This window comes from Thalassophryne amazonica, chromosome 12 (genome assembly GCF_902500255.1).
Source record: "Thalassophryne amazonica chromosome 12, fThaAma1.1, whole genome shotgun sequence".
Classification (NCBI taxonomy): Eukaryota; Metazoa; Chordata; class Actinopteri; order Batrachoidiformes; family Batrachoididae; genus Thalassophryne; species Thalassophryne amazonica.
In genome coordinates, this window is record NC_047114.1 from 96,621,467 (window position 1) to 96,639,476 (window position 18,010).

The window sequence follows — 18,010 nt, forward strand, 5'->3', positions numbered from 1 at the left end:
TCCAGTATCCCGGGTTCGGTGGCAGAGGAAATCGGGTGGTTCCGGTTCGACTCGACAGACGTCTCCTATCGTACGAGCCTGCCCACACGACACCTTTGGAATTCGGTTACTGCTGTATTTGTAAATCTGTTGTGTTTGTTGTGTGAGTTCACAACAGTAAAACTTTGTGATTTGACTTTCTCCATTGTCCTTCATTTGCGCCCCCTGTTGTGGGTCCGTGTTCCTACACTTTCCCAACAGGATATCTCGGCCAACGTCATGGATCCCCGAGGGGCGGTCAACCGGCTGTTTGAACGGCCAATGAAGAACAGGACGCGCAGGCGGTCCGCAGGAGGGGTAATCGGTGAGTTGCAGCGGATCCTCACCGCTTTAACGACTCGGTTAGATTTGATGACTGAGCAGAATGTCCTCCTGAACCGCAGGGTGGAGGCTCTCGCCGCGCAGGTGGAAGCGCGCCCTCCGGGCGCCGCTGCGGCTCTCCCTCCCGTAGACCCTGTGCGTAACATTGACGTTCCACTGGTCGTTCAACGACCCCTCCCACCTTCCCCGGAAGCATACATAAGCCCCCCAGAGCCGTACGGAGGCTGTGTGGAGACGTGCGCGGATTTCCTTATGCAGTGTTCGCTCGTCTTCGCACAGCGTCCAGTTATGTACGCGACTGATGCTAGCAAGGTAGCTTATGTAATAAACCTGCTTCGCAGCGAGGCACGCGCTTGTGCTACAGCGCTCTGGGAGCAAAAGTCACGGCTCCTTCAGACATATGATGGGTTTGTGAGGGAGCTCAGAACCGTGTTCGATCACCCCAATAGAGGAGAAACCGCTTCAACTGTGCTGCTGTCGATGAGACAGGGGCGTCGGAGCGCAGCTGCCTATGCAGTCGACTTCCGCATCGCGGCTGCGAGGTCCGGCTGGAATAGCGCTGCCCTCCGCGCCGCCTTTGTAAACGGACTGTCATTGGTTCTTAAGGAGCACCTGGTGGCTAAGGACGAACCGCGGGATTTAGATGGGCCTCATCGATCTTGTCATACGGTTAGACAACCGGTTTAGAAGAACGTCGGGGGGAACGAGACGAAGGGCGTGGCCGGGCACGCGCCGTCCCTCTCCCTTCCGGTTCCGACCGCGCTCCGCCTTCCCCACGCTCCACAGCCCCTGCGCTCCGTGGGGGCCACAGCTCCCCCTGCTGACGAAGCTATGGACACGAGTAGGGCAACATTTAGGGCAACATTTAGGGCACCAGACGCACAGAGGAGACGGGCCCACGGAGCTTGTTTTGTTTGTGGTGCGATAGAGCACCACAATGAGGGACTGCCCCAAGCGGTTCAACTCCAACGCCCCGCCCCTAGAGATGGGCTAGGGGTGGGCCGAGACATTCACGTGGGACACACCCAATTGCCACACGACTCCCAGTCACGATCCTTTATGAGGACTCAACCATGAAGGCCCCAGCACTGGTGGACACGGGCTCTGAGGGGAATCTGTTGGACAGCAGATGGGCCAGGGAGATAGGGCTCCCTCTGGTGGCGCTTACCTCGCCGGTACAGGTTCGGGCACTAGATGGCTCCCTACTCCCTCCGATCACGCATAAGACACCACCTGTAACTCTGGTGGTGTCAGGAATCACCGGGAGGTGATCGAGTTTTTTGTGACTCAGGCCACCTCCCGTGTGGTTTTAGGTTTTCCCTGGATGTTGAAGCACAATCCCCGGATTGATTGGCCGTCCAGGGTAGTGGTTCAGTGGAGCGAGACCTGCCATCTGGTGTGTCTAGGTTCCTCGGTTCCTCCCGGCTCCCAAGCTAAGGAGGAGGTCAGAGTCCGCCAAATCTGGGGACGGTGGCCGGTGGAGTACCAACGACCTGTCAACGTGTTCAGCAAGGATCTGGCTCTCACTCTTCCCCCCCACCGTCCGTATGTTGTGCCATTGATTTGGTTCCGGCAGTGAGTTCCCGTCCAGTAGGCTGTACACCTCTCAACGGCCCATGAGCGCGAATCAATGGAGACTACATCCGGGACTCGTTAGCTGCCGGTTGATCCGAATTCCACCTCCCCGATGGGCGCAGGTTTCTTTTTGTGGGCAAAAAAGATGGCTGACTTCGTCCTGCATTGATTATAGGGGTTGAACGAGATCACGATTCGCAACCGATACCCGTTTGCCCCTGTTGATTCAGTGTGCACACCCTGCATGGAGCCCAGATTTTCCACCAAGCTCGATCTTAGAAATGCGTTACCACCTGGTTCGGATCGGAAGGGAGACGAGTGGAAGACGGCATTTAACACACCGCTTAGGTCACTTTGAGTACCTGGTCATGCCGTTCGGTCTCACAAACGCTCCCGCGACTTTCCAAGCGTGGTTAACGATGTCTTGCGGGATTTCCTGCACCGGTTTCGTCTTCGTATATCTAGACGATTATACTCATCTTTTCTCCGGAACCCTGAGACCCATGGTCCAGCATGTACGTCAGGTCCTGCAGCGGTTGTTGGAGAACCGGCTGTTTATGAAGGGCGAGAAGTGTGAGTTCCACCGCACGTCTTTGTCCTTCTTGGGGTTCATTATCTCCTCCAACTCCGTCGCTCCTGATCCGGCCAAGGTTGCGGCGGTGAGAGACTGGCCCCAACCCACAAGCCGTAGGAAGTTGCAACAGTTCCTAGGCTTTGCTAATTTCTACAGGAGGTTCATCAAGGGCTACAGTCAGGTAGTTAGCCCCCTGACAGCCCTGACCTCACCAAAAGTCCCCTTCACCTGGTCGGATCGTTGCGAAGCCGCGTTCAAGGAGTTGAAACGGCACTTCTCGTCTGCACCTGTTCTGGTGCAGCCCGATCCTAGTCGCCAGTTAGTGGTTGAAGTGGACGCCTCGGACTCAGGGATAGGAGCTGTGCTGTCCCAGAGCGGGAAGACCGATAAGGTCCTTCACCCGTGTGCCTATTTTTCCCGCAGGTTGACCCCAGCCGAACAGAACTATGACGTCGGCAATCGAGAGCTCCTTGCGGTGAAAGAGGCTCTTGAGGAGTGGAGACATCTGTTGGAGGGAACGTCCGTGCCATTCACGGTTTTCACTGACCACCGGAACCTGGAGTATATCAGGACCGCCAAGCGGCTGAATCCCAGGCAAGCCCGCTGGTCACTGTTCTTCGGCCGTTTTGACTTCCGGATCACCTACCGTCCCGGGACCAAAAATCAAAGATCGGATGCCTTGTCCCGGGTACATGAAGATGAGGTCAAAACGGAGTCGTCGGATCCCCCGGATCCCATCATCCCGGAGTCCGCTATCGTGGCCGCCTTCACCTGGGACATGGAGAAGACCGTCCGGGAGGCCCTGACACGAGACCTGGACCCCGGAACCGGACCGAAGAACAAACTCTACGTCCCACCAGAAGCCAGGGCTGCAGTTCTGGACTTCTGTCACGGTTCTAAGCTCTCCTGTCATCCTGGGGTGCGAAGAACCGTGGCAGTCGTCCGGCAGCGCTTCTGGTGGGCGTCCCTGGAGGCCGACGTCCGGGGTTACATCCAGGCCTGTACCACCTGCACCAGGGGCAAGGCCGACCACCGCAAGACATCGGGATTGCTACAGCCGCTGCCCGTGCCTCATCGCCCCTGGTCTCACATCGGCCTAGATTTTGTCACGGGCCTCCCGCCGTCCCAGGGGAACACCGTCATCCTCACGATAGTGGACCGATTCTCCAAGGCGGCCCACTTCGTGGCTCTCCCGAAGCTACCAACGGCCCAGGAGACAGCGGACCTCCTGGTCCACCACGTCGTCCGTCTGCATGGGATACCATCAGACATCGTCTCCGATCGCGGTCTCCAGTTCTCCTTGCACGTCTGGAGGAGCTTCTGCCGGGAACTGGGGGCCACGGTCAGTCTCTCGTCCGGGTATCACCCGCAGACCAACGGGCAAGCAGAACGGGCCAACCAAGAGATGGAGCAGACCCTACGTTGTGTGACAGCCGCGCACCCGACGGCCTGGAGTACCCACCTGGCCTGGATCGAGTACGCCCACAACAGTCAAGTATCATCAGCCACCGGCCTCTCCCCTTTTGAGGTGTGTTTGGGGTATCAGCCCCCGTTGTTTCCGGTGGTCGAGGGAGAGGTCGGTGTGCCCTCGGTCCAGGCCCACCTACGGAAGTGCCGTCGGGTGTGGCGTGCCGCCCGTTCTGCTTTGTTGAAGGCCCGGACGAGGGCGAAGAACCATGCAGACCGGCGGCGGACCCCGGCTCCTACGTATCGTCCTGGGCAGGAAGTGTGGTTGTCCACCAAGGACATTCCCCTACAAGTGGACTCCCCAAAACTACAGGAACGATACATTGGTCCGTTCAAAATTCTCAAGGTCATCAATCCCGCCGTAGTGAGGCTTCAGCTTCCGGCCTCACTGCGGATTCATCCAGTGTTCCATGTTTCCAGAATCAAACCTCATCACACCTCACCCCTCTGCACTCCGGGTCCGGCACCACCTCCTGCCCGGATCATCGACGGCGAGCCGGCTTGGACTGTACGCCGGCTCCTGGACGTCCGACGGATGGGCCGGGGTTTGCAGTATCTGGTGGACTGGGAAGGGTACGGCCCCGAAGAGCGCTCCTGGGTGAAGAGGAGCTTCATCCTGGACCCGGCCCTCCTGGCCGACTTCTACCGTCGCCACCCGGACAAGCCTGGTCGTGCGCCAGGAGGCGCCCGTTGAGGGGGGGGTCCTGTTGTGTGGGCCGCTGAAGAGGAGGTACTGCTGGCCCGCCACCACCAGAGGGCGCCCTGTCTGGAGTGCGGGCTCCAGGCACCAGAGGGCGCTGCCGCCTCACAGGAGCAGCCAGGGTGACAGCTGTCACCCATCACCTGAGACGAGACAGCTGATATCAATCAACAGGGAGGTATATCAGCAGGACGGCATCTCCACCTCATTGCCGAGATATCGCTCTACCAAGGAGGTAACGTATCCAGCCAAACGAATCATCTTTTGACCATTAAATACTTTTTGCCTTTACACAGAAAGAGAAAAGACAGCAGGAGACTGTATTTTGGATAAGTACTCACATTCCTGCACTCACCTGTATTTTCCTGACAAGAGGTGGAGGTGGTGTTTCCACCCTGTGTGTTGCTGGGTGCAGCCGCACCCACACCTGACTGTATCTGTTCCTTGCCAGCAGTATCGGATCCGACGAGCGGAGGCAGTGGCCACCTGGGGTTCGGGACTTGGCGGCTCCAGTATCCCCGGGGTTCGGTGGCAGAGGAAATCGGGTGGTTCCGGTTCCACTCGGACAGACGTCTCCTATCGTCGAGCCTGCCCACACGACACCTTTGGAATTCGGTTACTGCTGTATTTGTAAATCTGTTGTGTTTGTTGTGTGAGTTCACAACAGTAAAACTTTGTGATTTGACTTTCTCCATTGTCCGTTCATTTGCGCCCCCTGTTGTGGGTCTGTGTTCCTACACTTTCCCAACAACCAGGAGGAGTTTGATGCCAGTGCAGAGCGGCGAAATCTGTAGAAACCTGTGGAGATCAATAACATCGATCAATGTGCCTCGGATGAAAGACCCCGGCACACTCCCTCCTCTAACGTACCCGGACACTCAAAATGATCTTGTTTCTGGACTCTGTGCTTACACCTTGCAACAGTAAAAAACAAACAAACTACAATTTACTTGAAACTCGTGAACATTTCTGCAGTGGCTGGTTTCAAAACCTGCTCATCCAAAAGCCGGTGAGGTGACGCCCCTCTGTTTGAAACAAATCAAATGTAAAACTTTGGAATACTTAAAGCACACTTTCACCACCAAATATGGCAAGAACATGCAAATTACTCAGTAATTTTGACCCAGTCTGTGTCATTTAAGGTGGCTTAACAACATTTACAATCCAGCCTCAGTGGACTTGTGGTAGCTAGAATAGATGGTCACGCAACTGAGTTGGGTCTGCTCTTTTGGACCCTGCTCTTGCAAGAGCAGGGTCCAAATTAACTAAAAGAACTAAGCTAACCAAAAGAACTAAGTTACTTCTTTCTGCTCCTTTTCATTCATGGTAACTTGGTAATTGTAATTACTCTTGTGTTTTTGTTTTTATTTTATGAATGAAATAAATAAAAAAAAAGAAAGAAAAAGAAAGAAAAGTGCCTGGAGATGACCTGTGTTGTGATTTTGTGCTATACAAATAAACTGATTTCAGTACTACTATTATAGACAAACAATTTATAGTGGCCATCCCAGGGTAGTAGCTGTAGCCTTGTAGGAGTCAATGAAGGATTACATGGGGTCAAAATTTTAAAATGCTCCAATCATATTGAAAAGTATATCACATTATTTGTGTGACTATAAAGACTCCAAAAAGATATAGTTTGGACTATCTGTGTTCTGGAGTTATGGTGCAAGAACAGCAAAAATGGTGGCAAACGTCAATTTGCACAGGGGTTGAACGTTAAGGTTGCTCCAGTTTTAGAAACAGAACTGCTGCAAATTATTGGTTGAGCTAATAGGATTAATAATTCTAATAGTTTTGACCATGTTGAATGTTTGGTCTCCAAAGTAAAGGTCAAACAAGATCAACATCCATTGGCTTCTATGACATATGACATATGTTACCCCGTAACATGATAACTATGCATAACAGATGGTGCAAACCATTCATTTTTGGAACCATATGAATTCACCCAATAATTTGCATCATGTTTCACAAATATTGGAGCAACTTTAACTTTTGAACCCTATACAAACCTTTGTCACCATTCTTACTGTTTTTACCTCATAACTCCATAACATTCAGTCATGGTTAGTCCAGACTATACCCTTTTGGAATCTTTATGATCAGACAAATAATTTGGTATAATAGTCAATGTGATTGGAGCATTATTTTGACCCCTGTGTAATTCTTCATTGACCCCTACCTGGCGACAGCTACCACCCTGGAATGACCCCCATGCATTTTTGTCTAGGCCCTAGTAGAATAGTAGTATTGAATTTAGTTTATCTGTCTTGCGCCAAATCACAACACAGGTCATCTCACGGCGCTTCACAACAGCAGGGTCCCAAAAAGAGGACCCAACTCAGTTGGGCGACTATCGATTCTGGCAACCACAGCAACATAAAACATCAATACAAAAACAGCACAGCATACAAGAGATTTGATTACAACTCCAACAGTTAAAATGCGTAAACTCCTTAGATACCATTGCAATACAATGTTTATCACCAAATGATACTGTTACCTTCTATTCACTGGTCCTCGAAAATGTCTTGCACCTATAGCCACGAACACTTTGGGTATGACCTCCGTACCTTCAGCCTTGTACAAAAATTAATAATGTAATCTGAACTCATCCTTGGGAGCAAAACTATTCCATGAATAGATTATTATGGGAATCCGCTGCTTTTTCTTCAAAATTTTCATTGGCTTCATATGTGAGCCACAGCAGCCGTATACAGCGAATCTCACAAATTACCTTGTGCTACCGTGGTGCCGCGGCCCTCTGCATAAATTGTGTTAATTGTACAAGAGAGCCATTTTTTTTCCCCAGGCTGAAGATGACCATTTGATCGCTGGCCAAAGTGGCTAATTGGTTCTGTCGGCTGACTCCTAAATCAAATGTGACGCCGAGCCTGTTCACCTCTGCAGTTTCATTGGCCAAGTCGCTTCTTCAACTGTAATTACTGTGTTTGGCTGCAAAACAGGCTCTTGTAGATGATTTGTTCATTTGGATCAAGCGAACCCTTTTCCACACATCCATAAGCACGAGTAAACAAACAGACATAAACACAGACTGAGCTGGAACTTCCTTATCCGTCATCTTCCATCTCTCAGAATGTTTGAGTGCGTCGGCGTCCCACACAGACATTTTGTCACTTTGTAGTGGGCTTTACACAGCGACACGTACAGACGTTTATGTACACTTTGGCTAAAAACTTTCAGACTCCCTTGTTATCGACTGTACTTACTCTGTTTTATCAACATGCATATTAAACTCATGAAGTTAATTAAAACAATTGTAGCTGTAAAATGGATTTATTTTGGTGTTTGTTTATAATGTCACCAGTTTTAGAATCTCTGAACAGCTAAGAAGATTACAGATCTTGTCCATGTCAGGTCATGTTATTTTAGGAGAGTTTTCTCTGCTTCCTTTAGGACACCGTTATGCGTCCCCGGTGTGTAGAACCAACTGGTTTTTAAAGTCATTTATACCTTCGGCAATTCGACTTTTAAATGCTCTGTAGGTCTGCCATGTTTTTATTTATTTATTTATTCTTACTATTCATTTTAACTTCTTAACTCTGTTTTATTTGTTATTAGTTTTATTGTTGTATATTGTTTTATTTTAGTTTTTCTTAAATGGACTGCTTAAATGAAATTGCCCCTTGTGGGATTAATAAAGTTGATTGATTGATTGATTGATTGATTGATTGATTGATTGAAATTGGTAGAATTACGTGGTAAAGCTAAATGAAAGATTCACATTACTACAGCTGATATCTGGCGAGTCTGTTCGAAAGTTGTGCACATGCTCAAAACTTTGAGTGGACATCAGACAGAAATTTCCCAGTGGTTGTTTTGTCCTGTCTTTGTTCATAGCATGCCAGTGGAGGTCCAGTCGACGTTAAGCTGCTTTCTGATGCAGATAAACCATCACAGTGGAATTCAGTCTGCAGTGGCAGCCTGCAGGCCATTTTCCAAAGATGATGACACAGACAATAATTTACTTCATTGAAATGTTTTGCACAGTGCCATATTACAACTGGAAACCCTGACTGTGATGGCAGCTTAAAAAGTTCCTACCTGTTTAAAACCAGCTGACTCTCTGCACTTAAATAATCAGTTTCTTGCTGTCTGTTTTTTGTTCTTGTTAACAATGAAACAGCATCCATTTACATTTTTTTTAAACATAAGTAGAGTGGTGGGAAAAACCTCACAGGTCTAGGCTCACCTCTCCCATGTGCTTTCTAGCAAACCGGTCCATTCTGCCATGAAGCTGTATATGACGCAACAAAAAGAAGTTGCATGATGCACGCTTCCTCCATTTGCAGCCACTAAAGCAATAACTCCTTCATGAGTTGTTGTGGGTGTCTTGATGGCTTCCCTCACTGGTCTTCTTCTTGCACAGTCGCTCAGTTTGTGAGAACTGCCTCTTCTCCATGGGTTTTTTTCATACACCACCTTCCTGTTTGTATTTCTTAATCAGTTGATGCCACTGAACACATCTTCAGTGAAGTTCCTGGATGTTCAACATCGTACACCCTCCTCCAGTTCACCCAGCCGGGTGCTGGTCAGGCCCTCAGTTGGTCTTGCGCTGAAGGGTGGGACTCTAAAACTCATGATTTGGTTTTATTATATTAGACATTTATTGTCACTGTTTTTTTAAAAGCATTTGTGTGCCGTTGTACCTAATCTACAGCATGCTTAAAACTTCAACCAAACCCATGTCTCCTGAAATATAAATGTCACCTCTATCTGTAACTGTGTAAATAGATTTATATCTGCACAGCATTTAAAAATTACACATCAGTGCACAAATATCTGAGAACTAATCTCAGTTAGAACCCTGAAGATATGGTTCTGCTCTGAAGATTGTTGTTAAATTCATCCACTAATGACCAATAAACTGGCATGGGTTGGCATAGCTCCACTAAAATTAGTTTTTATAATTTTCTTTTGGGGGAGCAGCGAGGTGACACCAGTCCTAATTGGATTTCTGTATCAGGCGCTCAGTGTGAATTTGCAATAAGTTATGGAAATCTGGGGCATAATCACACCTGCCAGTTATGTCCAATTTAACAGTCTCCATAATAAATTCCAGCCCTGCCTAATTGATGATGGTGAATCTCATCAGTAGAATTTTAATGGATTTAAAAGAAATGTCTGACATGGTGGGTAGGGAATTTAATTAATTTTACTCCTCATGAGCGTTTAATGAGAATAACTTTCAATCACTGATTTATGTTGGACGAGATCAGAAACACTGGACTCGGAGGGTCTTTGGCAGTTTTCCTTCAAAAGAAAAGTGATTAAGCTTATTACAGAGAATTCTGTAGAAATCCACACTGAGGTCAGTAAGTTTCTTGTCTTTGTAAATGTCAAAACTGGCAGATTTGGAATCGCTGATTTAAAAGCGTGACACCACTGTTGTGGACAAAGTAAGAACTTAGTATCCTGACTACAGTATTAATTCAGAGAAAATATTACTAATGCATAACATTATATAATATCCACATTCTAAAATTAAATATATTAATAAACAATGTTTTGTAATATGACGAAAACCCTGTGATCTGCATCATCTTCTGCCAAATCAACCAACCAACCTGCTTCTGTCCTTTGTGCCACTCCCCATTCATATCATTACTGTCATGGTCATACTGACTTTCATTCCCCTTCTCTCCAGTGCTTACCTTCTCTTCTCCAAACTCAATTTAGCCTGTCCTCTACTTTTACTACAGAAAGAAGACTGTTTCACAGTTTCAAAAGCAGTTTCATGCATCATAAAATCTTGCTCAGTATTTGATTAGTTTGAGGTTTCTGAAAGAAGTGATTTTTCTCCTGAAAAAAGAGAAAAGAATAAAATCTGTGAAATAGTTTTTATTTATTCTTTTAAAGAGCTAGCTTTATTCAGCCTCTCTATTGTTCATTTGCCACTTTTGCTAATGACACAGATGGCTTTGAAACAATAAGCCATTGGGGGGGGGTTTGTTTTTTTTAATGGCTTTTGTCTATTCTGTGACTTCCTGTCAATAAAATTAATTTAAAACATACAATTACACAAGTGAAAATATCAACATAAATGGTAAACGTGACTGCACTTACACACCGCTTTCCCGTCTGCATCAGAAGCTCAAAGTGCTTTACAGTGATGCCCCACATTCACCCATTCACACAAACGCACTCACACACCAGTGCCTGGGTGCTGGTGTGCAAGGCGCTCACTACATACTGGGAGCAACCAGGAGATTAAGGATCTTGTCCCAGGTTCCTTAGCAGTTTTCCAGTCTGGCTGGATTTTGAATCGAAGATCCTCTGGTCTGAAGCCCAACACTTAACCACTAGACCATCAACTCCTCATTGCGTGTATGCACACACACAGTCTACAACAGATGTTTGCATTGCATGTGCATTTATTGTTTTCTGCATGCACACACACACACACACACGTAAGATTCTGTAGAATATTTCTGTTTTTTTGGATGAGTAAAAAACTTTGCGTTGGAGATTTCACAGTAAACTCAACTCCAGTCTGAGTAGTAAAGTGATAATATTGAGTGTGGCACATTTATGAATATCACCTGATTAAATATGTAGGTCAGTACACTTTGCATACTTCATAAAGCTGTATTTATTAACATGGAGTTTCTTAGTGGGACGCCACATAGTCATGATTGTGTTACCAGCATAGGAATTTGTAATTTTTCTCAATTATTATTAATAATAATTTAATGTTGATTATTTATTGTTGTTGTTATTAATAATAATTTAATGTTGGTATTTATCATCATGATTATAGTCATCACTATTACTACTACTGTTATTTAATAATTTTTGTACTTTGAAATTATTTTTACAGTTTTTATATGAAACGCAGTACTAAAGTGCCACTAGAAAAATACAGTCTGATGCAACAGAAAACTACAGGAGTTGAGCTCCTCTGGGTTTTGCATCAGTGGTTCTCGAGTAAAATAGCTTGGGACACACTTGTTTTTACCTGTGAAAATGGGACGTATTACTTACTGCCGCAGCCCAACTGAAGCGGTGTAAGCCTATGCCCTGATGCCTTCTGGGAGTTGTAGTAGTGTAGGAGGTGCTGACACATCAGCGTATCCTGTGTCCGCTGCCTCCCACAAATCAGCACAGGTGGTCCCACGCTCGAGTGACCCGCCGGCATTACCCAGTCCAGCACGCATGTAACGGTGCGCACACACACGCACGCACGCATACACACCACCACCCACACACAACCACACAACAGTCCTAACTGTTGACTCAGACATTAATAATGCAAACTGTTTCTTTAATGTGTGTGCAGTTAAAATGCACTCATTGAAAACACAAACACGTAGGATCCTGTTCCAAATTTTTCTCATGATTTTTCTGCTGGATGAGTAACTGTAGTCAGTGGACACTTTTAACAGTAAACTCAATTCCAGCCTCATAAAAAGTGAAAATATTCAGTGTGGCACATTTATGAATATCACCTGATTAAAATTTATGTTATACAAGTTCTGACACCTGCTTGAAATTAAAAGATGATTAAAATTCTTCATGTATTAACTGGTAATATTAGACTTGGAGTTAATAAAACTGAAATGATGCCAGACTTTAACAACCCTCACAGCACCACCACAGTAAACTAACACAAGTAAACGGAGACAAATGACTAACTCACACACACACACACTGTTTTCAATGAGTTTGTGATCTGCACATTACTTCCTGTCTGAACACACACACCACGCAAAACATCTGCTGCTGTGTGAGAGCGTCCTGGAAGCAAAAGCCACACTTGGATTTGTCCTCCAGATTCTGCAGCTTTTCACACAGTTTCAGTTGATGTTTTTGATTTATACACGGCACCCCGTGGTGGCCTACCGAGCCTTTTCAGCCCACATATTGTGCCTGTGGGATTGTGAAGCGTTTGACACTGGGAGTTGGCGTTGTGTGTGTCTGGTGTTGTGCTGATATGTTGTGCCCTGTTCCTGTTGGGGTTTGTGTTGTTGTTTTAGACCTTGGCTCACTTCCCACGCACAGCGACGCTTAAAGAGGGTGAAGAGTTTTAATGGACGCGTCCAATTTGCACTAGTGTCTCCATAATCTGTTTCCTCATGTTGTTATTCCACAACAATGTCCAATCAGAGCTTCACTGGAAAGTCTCAATTTAATGGTGCAGCAGGGATTAATTGCCTTTATTAGCCTCTGTTGATTTATGGGCTCCATTTTGGGGTGGGTTGGAGGTCTAGACAGTCTGGGAGTAGGTACTGGTGCTGCGTTTCACCACGTCCCCGTACGACTGATCCGCCTTTGACTGGCAACCACTCGGACCACATAAGCGCTCCATCCTTATCCCTCTAAAGTACGTAGCCACCTAGCTGCGCAGCCAGATGAAACATGGTTGTCCTCATGGTCTTTTGTTTGCTCAGGGTGTGTTTACATACTTAAACAGTGAGGCACCTATGCACTGGATCGTGCTCCTGGTAATATGCCACATGGTCGTTCCATCATAGTGTTCATTCCTTCATGACGCAAGTAATGAGGGAATAGTCTCCCTAAGTAACTTCTCATGTGACAGCCTTATCCAAGGATTCTCTGGAGAGACCAAGTACCAGAGACATCTAGGTGTCCACTTAGGTTTTGCAGTCATACTGTAAACGCTGAAGACCCTGAAGACTTGGACCTTTAATCTCCTACAACTAAGTACATCGCCAAACAATTCACTTCATGTATACTGTACCAAATCACACTGAAGTTGCACTTCACAAGAGTGCAGTCTGACTTCACCCCAACCCCTCTGTCTATTGACCTCATTGCTCCATAAGCTTTTCCCAGACGTGTCCTGATCCCAAAGGCTGACGTCCCAGACACAGGCCGAGATATCTGAACCTCCAACAGGTTCAAAACTTTGATCTCGCACACATACACCTCTGATGGTTGAGACCTGAATGTCTGTCACAGTCTGGATCTTGGTCTTGATCCAGGGCAGTCTCAAAATGAGACACTCCAACTCCTCCTTTAGTTTCCAAAATGCTATAATAAGGGCATTCATTGACTCCACAAACATCACAAGATCTTTGAGCTTTTCCTCACTGATCAAAGACACCCAAGTCGGACTTTATGACCTTACCCAACACCCAGTACATGTGAACACTGATCAGAGTTGGAGCCAGAACACGTCCACATTGGCTTGGTGATACTTCAGGGCTGTATAAGGAGCTGTGGTGGTTAGACGAGAGGTATTTGGAGAGGTGGCTTTCCATATATAGGCTGTTGACCGTTGGTCTTCCTACAGAGGAAACCCAGCAGTGCACTACTGCAAAGATGGTTCGTTTCTGACAGATGACTCTGCTGTGCTGTTTTGTTGAGTCAGCCTGTTTGAGCAGTTTCAGATTGATCTCTGAAGCAGGAAAGGTACTTGCAAGGGTCATTCTGAACAGGTTTCAGTGGCAGCTGCTTGCTGCCGAATGACCGGATGAATCTGGTGTCACACCCAAGAAGTTATCTATTGACCTTTTGATCTATTGACATCATGGCTCTCTGAGAACTTGTTAAATGCAAGCGTGAACATCTGCAAGGCTTCTTTGCAGCCTGTGTCAACTGAGTCACCCATAAGTTGGTCAACATAATTTCTCAATAGTTTTACATGTAAATAATCTCTGTGTTTTGCCAGTTTTTTTTTTTTTTTTTTTTGTTTTTTTTTTTTTCCATAGGTTTGTGAAGTTTTTTGGGGGTATTTGGCAGAGGTTTGTACTCTGGAGTTTTCTTGTGGAAGCTCTGATTAAGAAGACTGAATAGGGATGAGTATTGATAACATTTTATCTATTGATGCCATTATTAATTCCACGTATTGATTCCCCTATCAATACCTCCTGTGAGTTTTCTGTGTACTAAAAGTAAGCTTTACAGGTTTTCTATGTCAACATTTGATTGAGTCTTAAAGTAAATAAAGATGAAATTGGTCACTGGATCCTTGATCTCTGGACATAAATAGAAATAAACAAAATCTATAGTTTTTCTCTAAAGCATTTCCTTTCAGACACTGACATAAATGTCACTCCATACCTCTGAGATGAGCGCTTGCAAACGGCTGCGCTGCACATCGACATCAGTGTCATTCATAAAGAGCAGAGGACATCTCATTTAGGGAGGACATCTCATTTAGTCTGTTGTAATTTGTTGTCTTTGTTAGTGTTTGTAAAGAGGTGTCATTTGATTTAAAACGGTGATTCGTTTTGAAGTTATTAATTCCGGCCGGACTCTAACGTGACTCAGCAGAGAGCGACACGGTGTTTGGAGCTGTGTGAACGGAACAAAGGACGATTCTCGTTTCTTGCCTGCAACAAGACAGGAGTCCCAGTTAGTGATTTTAATCTGCACAAAAGTGACTCATGTTTGACATTTTTTAAATGCTTATGACAGGGGTTAAGAAGCGGACTTGCCTCTGAAAAGCAGCAAAGCAGAGAACCAACAAAGCATCGGGTTGGAGCACTACTTCGTTGGTTGAAGCTTCAAAGAGGCGCCATTACAGACGTGGTTGATTACAGACTCACTGCAGGGTCTGCAGTCAACGTAGAAAAATGATCATTTTCCTTACAAACACCCTCAAAAACAACAGTCGCTCTGAAGGACCGATAAGGGAATCGTTAAGGCTTAACGATTGTTGGTGGATCGAATCATTTCTTAACGATTCTCAAAAAGAACCGGTTCTCGATACCCAACCCTAAGACTGAATGTGATTTCTTCTGCCAGAACATCTCCATGTTGTTGACAGCTTTTTTTTTTTTTTTACTTTATATCGCTATCAGATTACTCATTTTCCTCTCTTCCTTTTGTTTTTCCCAGATATGCCCCTCCACGTCCGGCGCAGCAGTGATCCAGCCCTGCTAACCATCAATGGTCCATTCAGCACCGGCGAGACACGTGCACAAACGGAGGAGGCTCCTTCAAGGAAGAATCCCACCCGCTGGTCCACCACCGCCGGTTTCTTGAAAGTTCACCACTCGTCTGGCACCAACAGCCTGGAGAGGAAGGTAAACACCCTGGAAGCAAAAGCACACACAAGTCATTGTCCACGAGTGGGAATCTGGACCCGTTTTGAGAAACTCAGTGACCTTCCTCCAGTGGTGGGCACAGTTCCGATAACACATAATTATCGATGATAATGTTTTCATTATCGCATTATCTTTTTAAATAACTTTAAAAACCATTATCGGACTAATTATCTTCGATACATTTTTGTCCGCTAACTTTTAGACCAATAATGTAGTAAACAAAGATCAACAGTGACAAACACTTTTAAAATTTGAAATCAGTTGAGCACCTACCTGTAAAAAGTTTCATAACAGATGTATACTTCTACCCTCTGCAAACAGAAGAGAGCTGCTTCTAGGAGAAACTGCTTTATCCTCTGCAGGCAAAGGAGAACTGGTCACACACACACACAAAAAAAATCATTTCCTTTAACACCATACTGATATGCTGGCAAGATCACCCAAGTCATCCAGAGGCATATATTTTTAACTAATGGTTCAAATTTTAACTACTTTTGGACAAGTTATTTAAAATTACTGTCACGTCTGAAGTTTTATAAAGTGAAAATATCAGATATATGTTTTAGTTTTAAAGTAATGTGCTAATTTTTAAGGTTTTAGTGAGCACATGCTGTGCCCAGCAGTGCATTATGGGTAGGATAGGGTAATCTCACTACGTTCACGACAGGACAAATGCATTTCAGACACTCTTTTCAGGCTCCACTGACAACAGCATTAAACTCTAGTGCCTAAAACTCTCGTGAATATATTCTCTGGGTTTATAGACGTTGTTATTGTATTTGCGTTTGTTAAATTCCACGATCTTAAATGTAGCAGACACAGATTATCTGGAATTTTGTTTTGGCACGTTTTCACGGTCTCTATGGCCATCTACTGGCCAGTAGTGTTCATGGCAGTATTTGTCCTGAACCTGGACAGACACTGTATGATATTTTTAATCAATCTACTCGGTTTCAGTTCAAACTGTGCAAAAGTTCAGAGCGCCCAATTTATGTTCTCACCCACATTGTACGTTCAAAAACCACACGTCGAACTCGTGTTTCCAGAAGCAAAACGTAAGCTTTTTTTCAAACTTAATTTACAAAAACCATCGATGGGAGACATCAAAGTTTAAAAACAAAACAACAAAAAAAACATTACAAGACAGGTCTGCGATGTTGCACATGCACAGTGCGAGCGGTTGGATGCTTGTAGCTCTTCAGCAGCAGGATACCCTCATGACAGCCGACCAGAATAATATCAAACAGGTTTGCTTTTCATTCGACCATGCGATCGGCGATCAGGAGGTGGTCATGAGTTCTTAAACGCAGCTTGTTACTCCATGTACACTACACCAGTGATTCTCAACCGGGGTGCCGCAGGTATTTTTCATATTCGCGATTATTTTTCATATTTGCGATTACCGTGAATTATTTATTTTATCCACAAAGCATAAAACGACTCAGACGTCAAACGTACTGCAGCCTCGCTCTCGTCTTAAGGCGGGACAATAACAAGGAGGCTGACGGCCGATTAAAACAGTGCCGTCTTCTTCAAAAGCCGTCTAAAATGCGGAGCTGTCGGTGTGTGTGTCTGTGTCTGTGCCTGTGTGTGCGCGGAGTTAACAGGCTGCAGACTGCGAGGGAGGGGGTGGGTGAGGGAGATTCCTGAATGCAGGCAAGACACGTTCAGTGCGCAACGAGCGCAGAGCAGAGAGAGGATTTTAACCCGAGTGAATGTTAACAAAACGGAAACGTGAAGCTGCCTTTACTTCTCTCTGAACTTTCTCTAAAGGTGTGATTCTGCCGTTACCATCGCGTTCACACCATGTGCGCGTCGTATGCTGAATTTATGAGATCATGAGATGAAATAAACGGTCAAATATCTTTAAAAACATATTTAAAAAATGAGAATATATGAATGAACTGAGCCACAAAAAAAACAATGTTCACACGCAGAGATCACAAAAAGCAGGTGAGAACCTGAACTTTAACAGCTGTATATTCCAAAGGTATTTATTTTGTCAATATGGGCTTAATGCAGTGTTAAGCACAAAACGTGACTGATGAGGAGAAACAATTTCAGAAATGCAACAGAAATAACACCAATCGGAAAAAGTTGGGACTGTATGTAAAATGAAGATAAAATAAAAATGTTGCACCATCCCAGTTTCTCCACTCACAGAAGCCAAACGTTCTTCCAGAGTGTGTAATTATACTACAATAGTAGAATATAAGAAGGGGAAAAAAGAAAAAAAAAATAGACAATATATCGTCAATCGCAATTATGTGTCTGACAATTATCGTCTCCAGAAAT

At 45.5% G+C, this 18,010-nt stretch overlaps 1 protein-coding gene across 1 annotated transcript in view; it reads left to right on the forward strand.

Annotated features, from left to right (window-relative positions):
* LOC117521318 (partitioning defective 3 homolog) overlaps positions 1–18,010 on the forward strand; it is a 497,351-nt gene that overhangs the window by 188,985 nt on the left and 290,356 nt on the right. Inside the window, exon 4 of the mRNA XM_034182632.1 lies at positions 15,507–15,694. Coding sequence (XP_034038523.1) covers positions 15,507–15,694 — 188 coding nt within the window. The remainder of the gene's footprint in view (positions 1–15,506; positions 15,695–18,010) is intronic.